The 21562-nt window shown below is 35.7% G+C and overlaps 1 protein-coding gene across 8 annotated transcripts; it reads right to left on the bottom strand.

Annotated features, from left to right (window-relative positions):
- Positions 1-2802: 2802 nt before the first annotated feature.
- Positions 2803-21283, bottom strand: b3gnt2b (UDP-GlcNAc:betaGal beta-1,3-N-acetylglucosaminyltransferase 2b). 8 transcript variants are annotated; one of them, XR_015512804.1, is made up of 5 exons: positions 21074-21283; positions 11157-11278; positions 9643-9753; positions 3258-7026; positions 2803-3194 (listed from the first exon to the last, which is right to left on the bottom strand). XR_015512804.1 is itself a non-coding variant. In XM_087289589.1 (4 exons), the coding sequence occupies exons 3-4, from the start codon at positions 9649-9651 to the stop codon at positions 5815-5817; spliced, it is 1221 nt and encodes a 406-aa protein (XP_087145715.1). In that variant the 5' UTR covers positions 9652-9753; positions 11157-11278; positions 21074-21283; the 3' UTR covers positions 2803-5814. The 8 variants fall into 8 exon arrangements, 4 of the variants coding, with proteins under 4 accessions (XP_087145715.1, XP_087145714.1, XP_087145716.1 ...); XR_015512803.1 differs by having other exon boundaries at positions 21234-21283; XR_015512805.1 differs by lacking the exon at positions 9643-9753.
- Positions 21284-21562: the final 279 nt, after the last annotated feature.

Raw genomic sequence — 21562 nt, 5'->3', positions numbered from 1 at the left:
GGATTAACTAAAACTTAAACGTGTTATTCAAATCCACTGCTGTCAGTCACACAAACACAATCTATTGAAAATTTCCAAGACTAGTTTACTCAATCCCGAGGCTGTGTATACTACAACAATGTTTCGAATGTATGCATCTAATCAGGCCGTCATCTAAGACGAAATTTCACTCATTTTGACGCTCATTGTTTTACCGAGGAGCATCTCTTCATTCATCCCGAGAGAGAAGAAAGTCTCTATAGCAACTCCACACTCGTCCTCTTAATCTGGGTCTTCAGGGACAAGGTGATAGAGAAGGGCAGGCGCGCGCGCACACACACACGCACGCACACACGCACACACTCAATGCATTTAGGCATATAGACATGGTCAAGACGGTCTGCTGCAGTTCAAACTGAGCATCAGAATGGAGAAGAAAGGTGATTTGAGTGACTTTGAACGTGGCATATTTGTTGGTCTGAGTATTTCCGAATCTGCTGATTAGATCAGGTTTTTTTTTTAAAAAGAATTAACTCTCGCAATTAGCATTGTCACTTTAAACCGACCAAAACCAACCAAATATCACCAAGGAGAGGAACTATCTGTTTTATAATGTTTTATAATATATTTAAAAACATCCATGCCTAAGCTGCTCTTTTTTTGGCAGCCACCTTCCTCTCAAAACAAGAAAGTGCATGTACCACATTGTAATCTCTGCAGGTAGTAAATGACACCAATCAAATGGGAAGTGTGAATAAGATTTAGTGCTTTTTGCACTGGGGAAATGTTAAATGCAGTTAGGTATGAAAATTCTGTTTAGGGGATCTCTCTAGGCCTCTTACAGAGCCGCAGATGATTTGTGAGCGCCGCTATAATTAAATGTCAGAGTGTTGGAGGAAAAATTACTCTGCATGTTGGAACAAGATAGTTTCACAGCACCGATCATGACAAAGCACCTTCGTAAATCATAGAGAGAGTGACATCCAGATTTAAGAAATTACTGATAATGTATGTGCAGAATGGAATGACAAAAAAATGAGCACTGCAAAGGCTCCTGGCACACTGAATGCCACTAAAAGCACCACCTCGCCCTCTAGTGGTTCAAAAGTGTAACAAGCAGCAGGAATTAAAATATACAGCTACGGACAAAAACACTTGAACGTGTCAGATTTGCTTGATCTAGGGTGCCCACATTTTTTCATATGAAAGGCCAAAAAACAAATATTATTACAAGCCGTGGGCCGAAGGTAAATATACCAGTATTTCATTAAAGTTGTCATGGGAAATTTCCTAATTTATTTCCTAATATTTTTAAATAAATAACTTATTGCAATAAAAACACAAACAATTACAGTGATAATGCTGAATACACTATTCAAGCAGAATCTGTCTTTGACATAATTTACTTACCTAAGTGTCTGTATTGCCAGGTGTCAATATGTACATTTAAACAAAATCTGATTAATTTACACATTAAATTAAAACATTTAATTTCAGTTAGCCTGTACAATAAACAAAGGGTTACATTACATTTGAATTGTAATTTACATTCTCTCTCTCTCTTTTGAGAGAGGTGATGGGACAAATTAAAGGTTACTATGGGCCAACTTTGACCTGCGGGCCCTAGCTTGGGCATGTCTGATAATATTAATTTAATATTAATATATTAATTAATTTACATTTATGCTTTTGACTAAAATACAATTACATTCTGTAAAACTACTGATAATGTTTCTGCCATAATTAAAATAAAATAAATAACAAAATTGTGCCATGATGTCAGTATTTTTTTGGCAAAACAATGTTTTACCTCCTCAAGAGTTAAGAGGTCAATATTTGGTTTAAATAATCACGATTTCAAATCAGAAATTTTAAATCCTAATGTAAAAACCCTGAGTGTTATAAAGACTTTAAGCTGTGTTTCAAACAGATGAATTCAGGAGTTAAAGCTAGTTTTTTCCAGTTGAGGCAGTTATCCAAACTCAAGTCTTTTCTGTCTTTTAACAACTTAAAACATATTTTTATCTGGACTCGACTCGATTATTGTAATGCCCTCTTGTGGGTATTCGCCATGCCTCCATACTCGTCTGCAGATGGTGCAGAATGCTGCTGCTCATTTGCTGACAGAGACATACAAACGAGAACGCATTACACCCCTATTCTAGCTTCTCTTTACTGGCTTCCTCAGTGTAGAATATATTTTAAGATTTTAATTTCGCGTTTAAATGCCTAAATAGACTAGCACCAAGATACCGGTCTGCATTAATTTACCTGTACACTCCAAGGGCACTTTCGGCTACTTTTGACTGTTCCACATATAAGATTAAAAATAAGGGGAGACCGTGCCTTTGCAATGGTTGCCCCTAAACCATCTCCATGTTATGCTGACAATACAAACCCTTACTGTTTTTAAATCTAGTCCTAAAACCCATTTTTACTCTTTGGCTTTTAATACCATGCAAGAGTCTTGTGTCTGTTGTATTTGTCCTTTGTTTGAGATGGTGTATGTGTGTACAGCACCTTTGGTCAGCACTTGTTGATTTTAAAAAGCTTTTTATAAATAAATATTGACTTAAGAACAAATTGAAATGCTTTTTTGACCAAATGTCATTTTCTAAAATAAAAACATTAAATGTGAATATTTTCTATTTGATCTAAATTATTACAATTTTTATCTCAAATGTTTAGATCACAAATATTAATATTGTACCTTTTCCAATGGTTCTAGCAAAAGATGCCACTTTAAGCTGAATTAAAGAGAAAATAACTATTTAAACAAAAACACAAGATGGAAATACCAGAGGTACGACAGTTTAAACATTGTTTTGATAAACATCTGATCAGTTTGTCCATTTATTAGATCAATTAAATCAGAAAGAGGCAAGGCAAAATAAACATACATGTGCATTTTCAGTTACAGAAAGACAAACAGGCAAACAATCAATCACAATTATTAAAGGCACATGTTGGTTGCAGTGTTTGAAGGGTGTCAAAACATCTTCCTAAAAAATTTAGTCAAGTGAACGCCTTTACATTTTAAAGAAATCGACAGATATGGCTGAGAAATGAACAAATCATAAATTCAAAACAATCATTTAATAAAAAAGCCGCAATTATTTCTTGTTTAGAACTGGATTATCACGATCTGACTTCTTAGCCTTTATATAGCTACACATCCACATAAATACACAGACACGCACAACACTAAAGACACACTTAATCCAACACATCACATTGTAACATTTGAGTTAATTATGATGCATCATTAAGGCAGAAGCAAAAAAAAAAAAAAAAAACTCAACTACACTTCCGGTATACAAACATTAAAGCTGTGAACAATATCATCTATTTCGCTCAGAAGCACAAACAATGTCCTGTAGACTTCACAGGAGTACAGTAAATACCAGTGTATAAAAAACCTGTCTATCATGATTCATATACTAGAAAACACAAGCTTTTCTCACTGTTTAAGAACACATGTAAACACTTTGTTTCTTTCACCAAACACTACATCCGGTGTGCCTTTCTGACCATCAGCAGAGAGACGATATGAAACATCCTTATGGTCCTCATTTTTCCATAGCTTGGTGGACAATTTGATTTGAAACTCTATAAACCAAGTTGATTAAACTGTTCAGCAAACACGGTGAGGCAGACCGCAGAAAAATAGAGAATATTTCGTGAGCAGAAAGATTACTAGGTGTACACCTCTTTATATTCGTAAGAGAAACAGCTGATAAATAGTCCCCACTCAAAAGTGAGAGGGAAATATACATTTGTTCTACTACAGACAGGCCATATACAGGATTTAAAGCAGGGGTGCCCAAACCCGGTGTCCTACATATTTAAGTTCCAACCACAATTAAACCTGCACCAGCTAATCAATCTCTTTCTGCCTATACTAGAATCTTCAAGGCAGGTGTGTTAAAGCAAGTTGGAGCTTAACTATGCCGGACAACGGCCCAAGTTTGGGTACCCCAGACTTAAAGCGATAGTTAATCCAAAAAAATTAAATGATATCACTCACTCACAGTTCACTCATTGAAAAGCGATTTGAGTTTCATTCTTCTGTTGAACACAAAAGAAGATAATTTGAAGAATCCTGGTTACTGGCCCCCATTGACTTCTATTCTTCTATGGTCATTTGATGGGTGCCAGGAACCCACATTCTTCAAAATATCTTCATTTGTGTTCGACAGAAAGAAACTCAACAGTTTTAAAAAGCAAATGAGAGAGACTAAATGAGGTAATGTGCATTTTTTTGGGTGAGCTACCACTTTAAAAAAAGAGGTCCAGTGTTGATTTAAAAAAAAATATCATTCAGCCCAGCAGGGGTCATCGTAACACATAATAATCAAGTCATCCAGCCGAGACCTGCTTCCTGGCCTCTTTTTAAAGGGGGAAAATAACAGCACAAAAACACTACAGCAACAGGATTAATCCAAAACTGAAAAAGTCAAATTGAATGCGTTTAGCCAAGAAGCTACATTAGGTATGTTTCTTATTTGAATCACAACCTTGATATTTTTACCCTAAGGAACGTCCTGAGAAGGTTTAGAATCAGATCAGAGACAGTAACAAGCTTTTAGTCGGTTTTGTTTTTCTGTCAGAAATTATTTTTGTACATTCTGCTGACAATAACGCAACCTTGGGTAAAATGTTAATACAAAAAGTTCCATTGTGTCTTGAAATTGATTGTCTGCAAATTAAATAAATAAATCAGAAGAAAGAAGGTCTGTGCACAAGCACATATTTCCAAGTGTGTGTGGGCAACCTATATTTAGGCTAAATATTTAGGTTTCAGAAACCGCTGTCCCAATTAGCAGGGCTCTAAAAGGAGCAAACTCTTCATTTCTCTGAAAACACACTCGCCTCTGCTTTTAGGCTGTTTGTGTGCAAAACAAGAGGGCAGCATGTTCATTCACATTGCAGAGAACTAAAACGGCAAGTACAGACCAAGAGATTAGGCTTGTGATGGCTGCATAAATGACCTAAAGCAACAAAAAGTAAAGTATAAAACATCCGATCCTTTAAATGCATCTCAATTCTCCCGTAGGAAAAAAAAACAAAAACAAACAAAACAAAAAAGTTCTACATATGTCCAACAGAGTGTTCATGTGAGTGGTGAATTGCTTGTGCCATGTTCAGACCAGCTGAACTACATTTCCCACAATGCTTAGTACCTCTGATAACACAAACCAGAGAGCACTGTATAAATACTTGTAACATTTTTAACAGAATGTCAACCAAAAGTTAACCCCTTGCAATACTTGTGTGCAGTAATTCTGAGCCACATTAAAATATATACATCCAACAAGCTTAGGGCTCTGACCTTTGACATGAAATGAAGTACATCAGAATGCTAATAATAAATGGAATTGTAAAACATTAAAGGGAGAGCTCACCACAAAGAAAATTCTGTCAATGTTTACTCGCCCTCATGTCATTTCAAACTGTTGTCAGACGAACACACACGAAAATATTTAATCTATAAACAAAGTCAGCGGGGTTCAAACACAACTCTGAATCTCAGATAATAATAATAATAATAATAATAATAATAATAATAATAATAATAATAATAATTTGGTTCATAAAAACCAAGAGAGTTCAATCCCACAGTTTTAAAAATACATGAGAGTGAATAAACAATGACAGAATTGTGATTTTTCAGTGGACTATCCCTTTAAAGCAGCCAATCCCTTGTAGAAAAACCACATGAGCGTCACATGCTAAACTCACTGGAACTGGTTTTGAAAATGTTCCAAAATCACATTTCAATATGAGACGCCCTTGAGTTTTGTTTAATCTGTAAAACCTATGAGCAGCAGCTGTTCACTGACAGTTCAAGGCTGGGTCATTCAGCCAGGCCCATATTTTGATCATATGCTGAGGACTTCTGGGATGGACCAGCATCAAGCTCTTATAGGCACAGGCATTATCACGATATTTCTCTTCGATATCAAACGTCCTGAAGCCTTTGTGCTTCTCAGGCGCGAGGCCCATTTTCATAAGGCACATACCCGTGTAGACATCATCAATGGGGTAGAGGGGCACCAACTTCGAGATGTTGTGAAGTCTCTGCGCCAGCTGTCCCGAAAACAAATAACCTCCCCCTCCAGCGTATGCAGGGTACATTCCAACAAACATGCTCTCAGGTATAAAATACTTCACCTTTTTGTCCCTGTGTGGCCCAGCGTTAGTAATCACATCCCCCACAAACAGTTCCCTTGCTTTGGCATTAGAAAGATTAGTTAGGAAGTCTATGATGTGGATGGTGTTAACAAAAACATCGTCATCGCCCTTAAAGATGAAATTGGCTCCAGGACAGCGCGTGCTCAGCCATTCCAGAAAAAGCACCTCCTTGATAGTGAGGTTGAAGAAGGTGTCCCTGTAGTCCCACTGAAGGATATCTCTGTGAATGGAGCTCTCGTGATGGAGCATCTTTGAGAGGTCAGGAAAGTGGTCCTCGGTGGCCGCATTTCCCAGAAGAAACACCGTAACGACGGATCTGTTCGCAATGCGGCCAACTTTGCCCCATGACTCACGGATAGCTTGACGTCGGTCAAAGTGTGGGACTAAAGATTTAATGGCTAGGAGAAGGAACGGTTGTTTTTTGCATATGTTTGGTTGGTCCACAACTATGGGATAGGACCTGCAGCGCATGTAAAGCAGGAAGTCCTTGAATCGATCAGGTAAAGAGTTGTAATCCTTCACTTGGGTGGTCACTCTATAGTCTGGGTCACATGAGTCCAGGCTGACGGTGTCGTTTAGCCAGTCTGGAAGATTATCAATTGTGTAGTTGAGCTTTTCTAGGTTGCGGTTGTTGATGTAGTTAATCTGCTGCTGTTGCCGATTCCAATAGGCGTCGCTGGGAAGATCTTTTGCCCAGAAACGCTTCAAGGGAACCAGAGACTTGTTTTTACTGCTGCTGCCCTTCCCAGCATTGCGAGAGACCTCCACCACTATGAAGAGAAACACCATTGTCATCATCGCCATGACCTTCACCTTCCTCCGAGGTCCCTGCATGGTGTCGAGTCTCACCACCTGAACAGCAGAGACCAAAAACAAAAACAAAACAGAAAGATAAGACAGATGTTAGAATCTACTAGCATAGCTACATTTGACTTCAAACAAGTAAACATTCAGGAGCTAAATGACTTTAGTTTACAAATCACACACACACACACACATATATATATATATATATATATATATATATATATATATATATATATATATATATATATATATATATATATATATATATATATATATATATATATATATATATATATATATATATATATATATATATATATATTTGGATTCATTAATTTTCTTTCAGCTTAGTCTCTATTTCAACTATTCCTGCATATCTTTTACACTGCGGATGCCCTTCCAGCCGCAACCCAGAACTAGGAAACACCCACACATATACACTACAACCAGTTTAGTTTAATTCACCTATAGCTCATGTCTTAGGAGTCAGGGGAAATCCCGAGCACCCGGAGGAAACCCACACCAACACACGGAGAACAGGCAAACTATGTGCCATCAAGACTAGGCATATCACGGTTTACGGTATTGTGATTTTTGCTCTAAAATAAGTTAATTTTAAATGTCTGGGTACATAACATAAATTTTCCTCCTTTGAACACAATATATATTTTTTTTAAGAAACATTTAAAATATTTCGGAACAGTAGTTTTTGATGTGGAGGGTCCTTTCCTGATGGAAATATTCTTGCCCTAAAAAAAAAATATTCACAAAAAAACATGTAAGACTAGGACTAGTTCGCAAAAGTAGGTTTCGCACAAAGCTTGATGTAGCTGAAAAACAGTGCGTCATAGGGAAAATCTAAGTGACCCTACTTTTGTTCAGGCTGACCCGAGGATTCCAAATATGTACAGTTTTTAAGTCTACGTAAAACGGTGTATGAATGTGGGCCAAAAAAACTAAAATTTGTGTTTTCAGTGATGTAGCACCACTTATAGGCCGGTTTGGACAAGCCTTTGGATCTGAGTAGCAGTGAGGACTATTACCATCTGACAAATTTTATGGTAATTATATTGGCAGAAGTAAAATAATAATAATAATAAAAATAATAATCCTGACAAAAAATTGGGTTTCAGCACTTCGCTCAAACTCCCCCAAAACAATCAATTGTAAACATACCATAAGAACGGTATAACAGACAAATTTGGCTGTTTTAAAACTTTGCCTTTCTAAACTGCAGTAAATCTTAAACAGGTTATCATCCAATGCTAATATGTGTGTGCGTTCTGTGTATTAAATGTAATACATAAATGAAATCTTGATGAGATTTATGTTGAGATAAAATGCATACAATGGAATGTTTCCTGTTCCTCCTATGTCTCTACATTTCTCTGAAACAAGTTCAAAGCAGTTAATGAGAACAGTTTAACTGAATCCTGTATAAAGAACTTCCCCACAATGGTTAGCTCACAGGTTTTTAATTAACGACATACCCAGAAACTGACAAAACTTACCACAAGGCAAATTCCATTAGAAGACCAAGCATGCAGAGCTCAGTTCATATTGTGTGTCAACAACTAAATGCTTGAGTACTAATGAGTGTAAACGTCCGCCGTAGACAAGTCGACTCCTTAAGAAAACACAAGAGGCTAGGCCTGTCAAGATATCTATTTTTTTTGTTGTACGATATATTGCACCAAAATATATTGTGATAAACGATATTACTGCCATTTTAAGACCATTTTAAAACATTTATTATATGATGCCAGAACAATATAATATCACAATGCAAGTACATACTTTTACAGAACACATCTTATTTAATTCTTAAGAATATTGAATTTAATTATAGTCATTTTAACAATCTAATAATTAGGCACTGAAATCTGAATGGGAACGCTATCCTAAATAATAATAATAATACTAATAATAATAATAAATGTTAACAAAAAAGTGCAAGGTAAAAAGTAACAGAGTCTACGATATCTGGTACCATATATGTTTTCAGTTGTCAGACACCCACATGAAAACATACTACAGTAATTTATGGTAAATACTATAGTGTTTTTTTAACCTCCAATAAAAATAGAGATGTGGCACAGTCAGCTAAAATGTTGCTAAAATAGGTTTTTATATATGGGCAATATATATGGGCAATATATATATTGTATAACCAAAATGATTGAGGTGGTCATGTCCATGTGTTGTGCTATAAGCCTAGAAAATACGAAAAATTTCATCCACTGAGGCATTTAAACTATTGGTGGACACAAAGACGTTACTTACTTAAAGAACTTGTCCTCATTTCATGCTTGGTCATTTTAATTTTAGACCGCCAAGCTAAAATTAAACTAAACCTCTTTAATGTTTAGCTCTATATGAGTTAACTCCTAAAGGACACTTATTTGGGACGACACAGTAATTATCTCTTGACATTTAAAAGTCCATTTCTGAGAATTCACACTTGCTGAAGGTTAATATCACTACTTCTTCATCTGCTTGATCTCAACATGTGGCGTTTTCTTCATCCACCTGTTGCTTCTCTTTCACCAGCTCCTCCCTCTTTCTCTTGTTTCGTTGCGTTTGTTTCCCGGCAACCCCCTCTGCTCTGTTGCACATGGTTTCTCTCATTTATTCAACTCCACATTCTTCAGTTTAGCTTACATTTCCCATTCTGTCTGCTCAGCCCTAGCCCATTTTCCTCTCCCATCTTCGTGCATCCCACACCCACCGCAGGAACTCTCTAAGGTATACCGGTATAAGGCCAGGTATCACCTATGGAGTGCAGATGGAGTCTGGTGTTACAGGCATGACATAAAGGACTATGTTTAGAGAGGCCGCATGGGCCAGCTGGCCTTCTGGTGATTTAAAGGCCACATATGAGCCTGTTAGTCACAGAGAGACATTCATTTGCAGTTACAGAAAATAGTGCAAGTTCTGACTTTAAAAATGTACAATGAAAAATATTCTGCATTTCAAATATTTCTGTAAAAAATTCACTACTATTTGTTTTACACTGGTGAATTTGCAGAGTTTGTGTGACTCTATCCAAATAGCTGTGATCAAATGCTTTCTTCGATGCATTTTTTTTATCTTCATCAATGTTTTTGCAATTATTTTGCAATTATAAACACAGAGTGCAATTCATAATGAAATATTCCTTTGAACGTCACCCTCAGACGCATTGATGGCGTGATAATGTTTATTATATTTATAAAAGTATAACTCTTTTGTACTCAAGAGTGTTTCAGGACAATAAATCACATGGATCCTTATCACAAGACTGACACAGACGTGTTATGACATCTTAAATCCTTGAAAGTTTTTAATATTTTTAAGTTTTTAATAAATTTTCAACAATGTATAAACATTTTTATGCATTTATGGATGTAATATTTAATCTTTGCATCAAATTACAAATAATGAATTACTGCTTATGCAAGAGGTTTCTAACGCAGCGTCTATGAGCCTGAGAGGAAATTTGACATTATTCGCTCCTCTGGCTGTCGTTATCAGTCTCACACTATTTTTCCCTCTTTTTGAAAGTCTTGATAACACTATTGTGGAGTTTATCTGTTATTATTTCAGCAAATCAGATTGTAATAAAATATTTGTTGTTCTTTCTGATTCACGGCGTTCTTAGTTTACCCAACTATGATCACAAAAACCTGGAAGTTCATCATTGGCTGAAAAACACTAGCAGTGCATATAGCCCATTCAACATACAGACTCATTTAAAACACTTGCTTCATATTTACAAAATGACCAAATATCGTCAACAAACCAAAGATAATCATTTAGTATATGTATAATCAAACTGCATTTTACTATTTAATTGTCAGCATTATATGTGCAATCATTAGTCAGTCACCTGGCTTTCAAACTAGAACTAGTAGGCAAGTATAAAAAAATACTGGTTGACTTAATTTTTTTAATGCTGAATCAAATTAACCTTGAACCCATTGAACTTATTTTATGGTAATGTTAAGTTAGAACATGATTAAGTTAGTTTAATAGGTTGCAATGAACTAAAAACAGATGTTGTCATGACTAATTGATCATATTATTTTATACAGTATAATAAAAATCATTATACTTCAACATATCCAAGATTACAACTGATACCAATCAAAGTAGCTTTTTGTCTGAAATGATAACCTCATGGCTGAACTGTTTACCTGTGTGCAGGTGAGACTATGAAGGGTCCAGGTGTGAGTTGCTCAGGTGCTAGCAGTTGTTTTTAGCCCATCCTGACAGACCAACCACGGAAACAGGGATGATGTGGAAAACAAATCCAGTTCTGGAGAAAGAAAAACAGACACGCAGTAATGGTTACATGCTGGAACAGAGTGAACATTAGAAACAGCAAGAGTAAACAGAGTCTGTTCACACATGAGGATTGGTCCAAGTGGTCTGAGAAAGTTAAGTTTTTAACCTTGCTCGAAATAATGAGTTCAGACGGACATACACTTTCACATTTGAGCAAATGAAATTAATTTTGTTTTCATTTGCTTAACATTTTTCAATAAACCAAAAATACTAATCCAATTTTCCATTTGAAGGTCTTAAGAGAACTTCACTCTTACATGCATCTCTTCCTCCGAAACTCCTGAAGGAGTAGAAGATGTGGGAAGACAGAGTAAACACTGTTGCCATGGAGCATAATGAGTCTAGGAGAAATAGCTTCCCACTAACATTATTTAATAAGAACAAAACTACCTCAATAGGGTTACTAATATAAGGCAACTCAATTCTGTGAAACAAAGGCAACATCGAGGAAGCTGACGTTCAACAACTTCTTGTTAAAAAACAATGTCTAGAAAGCAGAAAATAATTTTGAGGGCACTGATGACTACAGTCCAGGCTCTAAGTGTTCCTACTTAGTGCACTTATGGTCAGACAGAAGAACAGTGGGAGTTTCTATGAGGTGAAGTCTCTTATTAATAATTAACACCACATTTACTGTGTAAACAATGACTGACTCTCTCTGCCTCAAATCAACACACTTTCACAAGGCAAATTGTTTAACGTCGGGCTGGATTGTAAGAGTGAACAGACAATGCATGCACTGCTTGTGAAAGAATTTTACTGGTTTGTAAAACCAACCAGGTTGCTGGTTAATCATACTGTTGTTGGTTACCACCAACGTAAGCAACTGTGAACCCGTAAGCAACAAAAACCCTAGCAACTAATGCAGAAAACTAATAGGATTATACAACATGGGGTGGTCGATTTAGTGCTACAGATCTAGATTAATTTGTTCTGCAGTTATTAGAAGACAGAACATATTTACACTTTCTAACATGACAAAGAAAGTATGTATTGTAAATGTAATGAGAGGAAAGAAAGAACAGCACATCCTGGACAGGTACAATAAAGAAGAACTTGTTGTTAAAAAATATGCAAAGCAGAACAGAGTTTGTTACAGTTGCCAAGAGACACCACAACTTCATCTATTAATACAAATTGACATACATTGTTGCTATTTCTTTTGGTCAATTTTTGCAAGATATATAACTGATCCTGTACTGCGGGCAGATTTATTTACTTGCACTGCCATTATAATAATAATGAGAAAAATTTGACATTTTCTTAGGTATTTAAATTGTACAAAACACTCTTTAAAATACTTATTTAAAAAAAAACTTTTGTTCAACCCTTCTATGATATAGGGTTCTACAAGCAGTGACCAAACTCATCACCAAATGTGTGCACCAAACAGCAACAAACAAAAAGTCCTGTCATAATCATGAGCCTAATATACAAGCAAATATATTAACATGTATATAATAGTAAAAAAATTGTATGAACAGTTTTGTTTTGTCTCTAAGTTTCCAGTTCTCAGGGTTTCCTTTGTAAATATTGTTTGCATGAATCATGTTTATTCTTAGTGCAGGTAAAAGAGTGGATAATATTTTCTTTAACCTTGCATAGTTTGGTCAAAAGATTTAGAGCAGGGGTGCACAAACTCTGTTCTGGAGGGCCAATGTCAGATTTTAGCTCCAACTTACAGTACTTTAACACATCTGCACGGATGTTTCTTGAAAGTCTAGTAAGAGCTTGATTAGCTAGCCCAGGTGTGTCTGCTTGGGGTTGGAACTAAACTTTGCAGGACACCGGCCCTAGAGGACAGAGTTTGGACACCCCCTTGATTTAGAGGATGACTGTTTGCCAAGAATAAAGCCAAAAGACGGAAAACATACCACTAATCCTTATAAATCATTCTTAAATCTGAAATGTGTATATTAGGGCTGATAAATCCCAAAGCTTTTGGAAATGAACTTGATTACGATTCCTACTTCTTTAAGAATCAATTCCTCAATGTTGTTGCGATTATTTTTCTCTTATTATACTTGAAGCTGACAGACTATGCTAAAATTGCAAGCATGCTGTCCTATCATGTACGGTCAAAAATGCATGTATCTGCATGTAACTGTTAGACAGACACAGCTAACAGTCCATCAAATTAAAACAATGAATTTCAGCACTACTTATAATAAAAATAAAGTTTTTTTTTTCTTTTCAGGTCATGCATCAGTTATATTTTTATTTTTCAATACTGAGCTCAAGACCTTCTGTTGTAGACTAAAACTCAGTTTCACCATATACAGCAAAGACGTTGTGTATCAATGTGATGTGTACAGAAATTACGTTAAAAACTTAAACAAATCAGCAATACATTGCAGGAAGCTGATGTCATGTGCGTGCATGAATCAGAACAGAGAAAACTATATTTAGCACCTTGTCTGGTTAACAGCATTGTCTGTTCATCTACTCTGATGATAATCTGCATGTGTGACTTCAGCCCTTCACAGGTTTTTTGAAGATTATGGTTACACATGATTGACTACGTTAAAGGATGAAAACAAATCAGTCCGTCTGTGATAAAAAATTAAAGGGATAGTCCAGCAAAATCATAAATAAAAAATAACTTACTAATTTTGCTAAACCTCATGCGGTTCCACAGCTTTATTATACTCATTCCTCTGCTGAATTAAAGAAGAAAGTTTGAAGAAAGCTGAATACCTGTAACCATTAGGCCTGGGACGATAACCGCTTGCAAGTTATACCACGGTTTGGAAAAGGCAAGTTTTTAAAACTGCAGTTTACTGTTACAAAATATCTGAAATGTTTCTCAAATTAAAATATATTGTGTCCAAAGGGGAAAAACTATTTGTTTTTAGCCATATATTTAAAGAGAACATATTTTAGAACAGTAATCACAATACCCTGAAAGCCTGGTATTTTTATCCAAGGTTATCATATACCATCAGAATCTTATACTGGCCCATGCCTAGTAACCACTGACTTCCATAGTGGAGAAAAGCAGATAAATTGGAAGTTATGAGTTACCGGTTTCCAGCTTTCTTCAAAATATCTTTCCTTTTCAAAAGTAAAAAAGTCAAAAAAAGTAAAGCGTGAGTAAATTACAACAGAATTTGTTTTTTTGCTCGAACTATCCCTTTAAGAGAGCATTTCTCAAGCAAAGGCTGCAAACTCATGGCTGTATAGAGATCAGGAGAAGATCACAAACACACAAGCTCAGAAAAATGGACAGAATAAATAACATGCAAAACCAAGCTTTACTTAGCAGAATTGATGAAAAAGCAATGCATTACTATTTATTCTAGTTATTTTAAAAATGTGTGTCTCTTATGCTTTCAAAACCAGCATTTCTTATTTTTTTTTATTATTATTAATAATAACAATTAAAAAATTTATTTAATCAAAAAATAAATAGTAATAATCGATAAATGGTGACACGGTGGTGCAATAGGTAGTGCTGTTGCCTCAAATCAAGAATGACGCTGATTCAAGCCTCGGTTGGGTCAGTTGGCGTTTCTGTGTGGAGTTTGCATGTTTTTCCTGGTTCACGTGGGTTTCCTCCAGGTGCTCCCGTTTCCCCCACAGTCCAAAGACAAGCGGTACAGGTGAATTGGGTAGGCTAAATTGTCCGTAGTCTATGCGTGTGAATGAGAGTGTTTGGATGTTTCCCAGAGATGGGTTGCAGTTGCAAGTAAAACATATGCTGGATAAGTTGGCAGTCGTTCCGCTGTGGCAACCCCAGAATAATAAATGGACTAAGCTAAAAAGAAAATGAATGAAAGAATGACTAACAATAAATTGAGCCATTGAGATTTCTATGGCAGCTGGGCTTTCCGATTATTTGAAATCGAATCGCTATTTGAAACATTGCAATTTTTTTTAATCACAAGAGGCTGCAATATAAAATATATATGTGTATATGCAAGCAAGAATAACGAATAACATCTGAGGTGAAGTGCTTTTTAAAGAGTCTGCTATGCTTCAGAAAATTAAACTATGCTAGAAATGCTAGACTTTCTGCGATGGTGTTGTGAGGCATCGCAGACATAATATCGGTTGTCATGCCACATTGCATGAGAGGAAACGATTGAAGCTTGTGTCACGATGTCCATTTGTCATTTACAGTATGACTCCCAATGACACCCTACGTCAAGGAAATTATGCAGAAATTGTGTGAACTGACCAGGGCTTTATAACTAGTCCATTGAGTGGACACACTTTTATTCTGCCCAATAAGAATTACGCAACGGAGCTACGCCCACAAATAAAGAAAGAAAAGAAAACAAGAAAGTGCTGACAAGTGGGATTATGGCGTCTGTTGCTTCAAAAGCATTAATATACAAATGAATATCAAAGAAACATCATTTATAATGTGGGAATATTTTAGTTTTAAAGTCACAGACACCGAAAAAACAAGTCATTTTTAAGAGCAGTCGCGGAATTGTTGCCATGACTTACATATTTTTTAGCTGAAGCTTGAATTCAAAAAATCAAAATCACCTTGAAATACAAAGTAAATATCTGATTGTAAAAATTGTATATTCTCACTTTCAGAAATAAAAAACTGAATTACAAAAAAAAAGAAAAGAAATACATAGTAAAAAAATAAAATAAAAAAAATAAATCCCAATTAGATATTTTCCCCAAATTGCATAATAATTGTAGATAAAAATATCATGGTTTCACAATATTGTGATTACTGCTCTAAACTGTATTCTTTTTAAATGTCTGGGTAAAAATAAAAACTTTTTTCCCTTTTGAACACGATACATTTTATTTTGAGTAACAGTTAAAATATTTTGGAACAGTAAACATGTCAGGCTAAATTAATTATTGACTTCTGCTGTCTTCATTTGTTTCAAAAACACATTATTATTATTAATTTACTATTTAAAATGCCATCTTTTGGGTATCTTTTCTGCTGGAGATACTGTTGTCCTAAAAAACTAAATAAAATAATAATAATAAAAAAAAAAATACAAGAAATCGTACACATACACACATACCTAAGGAGCGGTATTGCAGAAAACTTTTAAAACCTTGACTTTTCCAAACCGTGGTATATCAAGAAAATGGTTATCTTCCCATACCTACACACGAATGCCTCAAAAAAAAAAATATTATGTTGATTTAGTGCCAAGGAAATATTACTTAAATTGACTATAATTATGAAATCTATTATATTTTTCAGAATTTGATGAAATTAGTATTCCTTAACAAAATAATAATTTAATAAAATTAAATCCATGTACACATGAAATATGATATTTTCTGTACATGCAGCTTGCCAAGCGCAAAAAAAACAACAAAGCCATTAGCAGCCTCATCTGCCCTTTAACAGTTCAATAAATCTGAAGACACTGAGCAGATTTCCTGGAAGAGGGTGAACACTTTATCACCAAAGTGAACGGTCTGGAGTTGGGTGGAGTATTTCCCATGTGGTGGCTAAATGGAATGCCAGTGACCAAGAGAATAGGACATGAAACAGAGTGTATTAACAAAAGGACACTTCCGAAGAAATCCACAAAATGCTAGAAAGTCCCCCTCCAAGCCACACCTCTTAGTATGTTTGCTGGGATCTCTTAAGATAAACCTCTTCACTTTAACCACATCCTGTAGGTTACTTTGAAAGGCTTCCATTTAATTGATTAAAATGAAACAGGGTAACACCTTACGGCCACAAGCGTGCACTGAAAAGCATTACTTGAGTCATCATGGAACTGCTTGATGAGTGTAACTCCAAGGGATTTACCCTGGTTAGTTAAAAACCCCACTGACTCACATCGCGCAAAACCTGGTCCTAGTCTTCTCGCCACAAGCACAAGGAAAATAAAACGTGGTTCAATATGTAACCAGCACTTCTTTCATTAAAACATGTAGAATTTACAATTCAAACTACATCAGATTTACCTCACAAAATCTAAATGAACTGCAACAGCCTGGAAGAGCCTGGTATGAAGGTTGTGTGAAAAATCAAGCACAGACTTGATGAAGACTCTGCATTCCCTAAGAGCATGCAATGTCTTTGTAATGAGGCTAACATTCTGTATGCTAGTGAAAACCAGGCAGGAATGAACCTCATTCTGACTTCACAGTCGTTAATATGGAGGAAGAGATTGTAAATGTGTACTGTTAATGAGGTAAAGCCACAATGGGGAAATGTCATGCACGTCGATTAACAGTTAAGCCAAAAAAGGAAAGTTCTGGTTTCCATAAAGTCAGTTAAGATGCTCCAGTGACCACAAAACACAATGGTATGCCATGAGGGGGAGACAAGGTGGAAAATATTTTGAGTTAATTTGTAAATTAATGAGTTTTTTTTTTCCTATAATGTGTAAAAATTTCTTTCTAAATTCTGAACGCACAAGTAAAATAAAAGATTTTTATTAAAAAATACAGTTCAGTTCATAAGCAAATCACTTCCCTTAGTTTTCATAAATTTTTCACAAACGAAAATGTGACAATTGAAGTATTTTGAAAGACAAAATTCAATAAAATTATCTACTGACATCTTTGTATCCTAATAAAGATGAAATGGGTGACACGGTGGCACAGTGGTTAGTGCAGTCGCCTCACTGCAGGAAGGTTGCTGGTTCGAGCCCCGGCTGGGTCAGTTGGCATTTGTGTGGAGTTTGCATGTTCTCCCTGTGTTTAAGTGGGTTTCCTCCGGGTGCTCCGGTTTCCCCCACAGTCCAAAGACATGCAGTATAGGTAAATTGGGTAGGCTAAATTGTCTGTAGTGTATGCTTGTATGTCCTGGTCCTCCAGGTTGGGGGTTGAGTGTTGGGCTAACAACCCACCTCATAAAAAATAGATGTTGCAAAACACCAATGTTGTGCGCCTAAATGTCAACTTCAAGATAAATGGCCCTGGGAGTAAGTAATAAAGATGAAATGACAAAAAAATTTATGATTTGCGTGGGTTTCCTCCAGGTGCTTCGGTTTCCACCACAGTCCAAATACATGCGGTAAAGGTGAATTGGGTAGGCTAAATTGTCCGTAGTCTACGAGTGTGTGTGGATGTTTCCCAGAGATGGGTTGGGGCTGGAAGAGCATCCGCTGCGTAAAAATGTGCTAGATAAGTTGGCGGTTCATTCCACTGTAGCCACCCTGAATTAATAAAGGGACTAAGCCGAAAAGAAAATGAATGAATGAATGAGTTATGATTTGTTAACATGCAATGAGGTTTAAGGTTGGATGTGCACATTTAAAATCAAACTGATCACATCTAATGCAAGAAAATATTAAGAATTTCAAAGTTGTACAATGACATAAAAGAGAACTGAATTTGCTATGTTTTTCTATGTTTATCTAAAGTTTGTACATAGAATGCCACCTCTTGATCACCATACAAGAACGGAAAGGCTATTTTTAATTTATGATATAATTTCATTTACATTTTTGATGAATACCACTGTAAACTTTTCATATTATATGGGATTGACAAAATATGTATTAGATCTTAAAGTGACAGCAGGCTAATCTACTGTATCTGCTGGTTTCTGGTAATGTTTAAAAGTCAAAGTAAAAAACAATCAGTCACTCTTGACTTGTTCTTATCATTTATCTTATTAAATTAATGTAAATGAATGTCCACCTAAACCTTTAACAAGCCCTTTGCATTGCCTAACTTCTAATGTCACTATTTAACAAGCTCAATGCATTTTTTTTCAACACATCCTATAATTTCTAAAATATCAACCTCTTTACCAAATGGTAGTTGTGTTAGTTTATGGTAAAAGTAAAAGAACTCAAACATATACTATGAAAAATCCAAAAATTTTAAGTATACGACCAATTTATTTAAGAAAATATTAAAAATAAAACATTTTTAAACACTAAATCATCTTTTTTTTATTTAGGTTTGCCATAAAATATTGAAGCCAGATTCTTATTTAACATGTTTTTTTTCTTTTTTAATAATAAATCCAAAATCAAGTGAAGTAGTGCAACAGGATTAAGTTTGTTTGATTTTTTTGTAAATCAACAATGCTTTGTGTATAAACCGTTATTTAAAACTATTTGGTAAAGCAGGCAGTTAAAGGATTAAATTAATGTAAAATGTTTTTTTTTTCTATAAAGGATGTACACTAAACGCCATGTTCTTGTTTCTTTATATGTGCTTTTATCTTTAAGAAAAATAAAGAGAAGTAAAAAGTAAAACATCTGTAAAAATTGCAAACCTTAATTTCAATCCCATTGATGTGAGAAAATTCCACCACACTAAATTTAACTAAACCCACACATTTAGTCATGTAAATTGATTTAGATACCTAAAACATGGATAAAACAGAATGGCATCTTTGTCAAACCACAAACATTCAAATCAATATCTACAGTCAAAATAAACACTGCAGTTTGCAAAATGAAAATAATGTTGTGTGTATGACATATATAGACTTCTGCAAATACTGACTGTCACTGTAGTGCCACTATCAATGTGATGATTAGCTACAGTATATCAAAGTCTCAGTTCAGTTTTCTCACCCAAAGTTAGTCAATCAGATTGCCAAAAACGTCACCAAAACCAAGCAAAAAAATAGAAAATGTCTCATTTGCACATCATTTTAATGATTGATTACTTCAGAGTCCGCCGGTACTCATGCAAAACCCTTAAACTAATTAGAGGACTTTGTTTTCTCAAGTTTCTCTTCGATCAGAATCAAACAGGTATTACTCCTTATTCTGATTCCTGGAAGTGGCCACTGATTTAATCTTCAGCTGGCATTTACTTCCCTTCAGGAGATCGTCTGAATACATTTAAGTTACATTGTATCACTGATAAAAGCAAGCACTTGATGTTAAAATACAACAATAACACCAATGAGAGCTTAGAAGCTTGAAGCAAAACCTGTAGCTAAAATAGCATCTTGCTTAAACTAGATTTTTAGAAAGTAATTACAACAAAAAGTTGCCCAAACAGCTAACAACCAGATACAGTAGGCCTAAACAATATCATTGTTATAATCAAACTGATTTTTTTTTCACAGTCTGTACAAGAGCTGCAATGCAAATTATATTCAAATAAGAAGTCACATAGCATAAAACTGCACAGTGCTTAGGCGAAATAAAGCATGTGAAAAGTTTGTTATGGCAATTGAAGCATCAAGTTAAACGGGAAGTGCTCCTGTTCATACGTTAACTGAAACCACAGTTAGCCAACCATATAGAGCCTACTATAGAACTACAGAGCAGACATGATCAGACAGGTCACACAGCTCCATTAAAGACACGATAACCTAATTAGTATTCAATCAAATCAGTTGTGAAACTGAAAGTAGAGAACAATTCGTATCCATTTTTTCTACCATAGTAAATAGGCAACAGCCCAGCACCTACTTAAATGCACTGGGCAACTACATACACACGCGTAAGCATAGTTATTATAGGATACACAGTTTCCACTGACACACACCCTGTGACTAAATGTTAATGGCTGTTTTGGATTATAGCGGAGTTCTCTGAATCGGTTTGCGAGTAATTTATATTTCCTGAAGCCATTTGCTGTTTTAACCATCATAATGTAGCATACTTAGAGACAGAATAATGGCCAACGATCTCACCAGGTGACGCCGTACAGATAACAAATCAAGCGAACTTTACTTCAGACCGGGAAAAACGTCAAAAACACAGCCGCAGTCGCTTTAGCTTTACTCAACACAGCAGTTGTAAAGTGAGAGAGCTTCCGCCATTATTTTAACAATGGTATAAAGCAAAAAGTAAGTGTTTGCGGATGTGTTTTAGCGAACCTGCTAACGTCAAAAACTCACCCGCACGCACGCCGAGGACTTCTGTCTCGCGCTCCTCACACAGCATTAAAATAAAAACCGAAACAAACAAACTTAACAGCCAGCAAATCCCAGCGCTCAGCAGCCAAACCCGATTTTAAGAAAAGCGTCTGTTTTTGTCTTTGTTAAAAGTCATGGTTACCTTTGGGTTCCAGCTGTGAGAGCGTTCACATCCTGCTGTCTCCAGAATCTGTCCTTGATGCATCCACTCCTCCCAGTTCTATGTAAAACAGGGCGGGGTATTAAAAAAGCGTATTTACCATACAGTAGCCTACATTGACTTTCATTAAAGTGATCAGTGGGAATAAAAACGATTTGCCTGCTGTTTGCTTTTCCTGGAATTTGGACTACTTGTGAGTTTTTTGTACTACAACTGGTTGATTTGGGCTCAGTATAGGCTATGTTGAGGGCAAATCTATAGAATGTAAATGAATAGTTGACGCAAAAATGAAAATTAACTCAGGTATTTGC

This window comes from Danio rerio, chromosome 17 (assembly GCF_052040795.2).
Source record: "Danio rerio strain M-AB ecotype USA chromosome 17, GRCz13ab, whole genome shotgun sequence".
Lineage (NCBI taxonomy): Eukaryota > Metazoa > Chordata > Actinopteri > Cypriniformes > Danionidae > Danio > Danio rerio.
The sequence above is the reverse complement of the archived record's forward strand: the minus strand, read 5'-3'. Positions and strand labels throughout refer to the sequence as shown.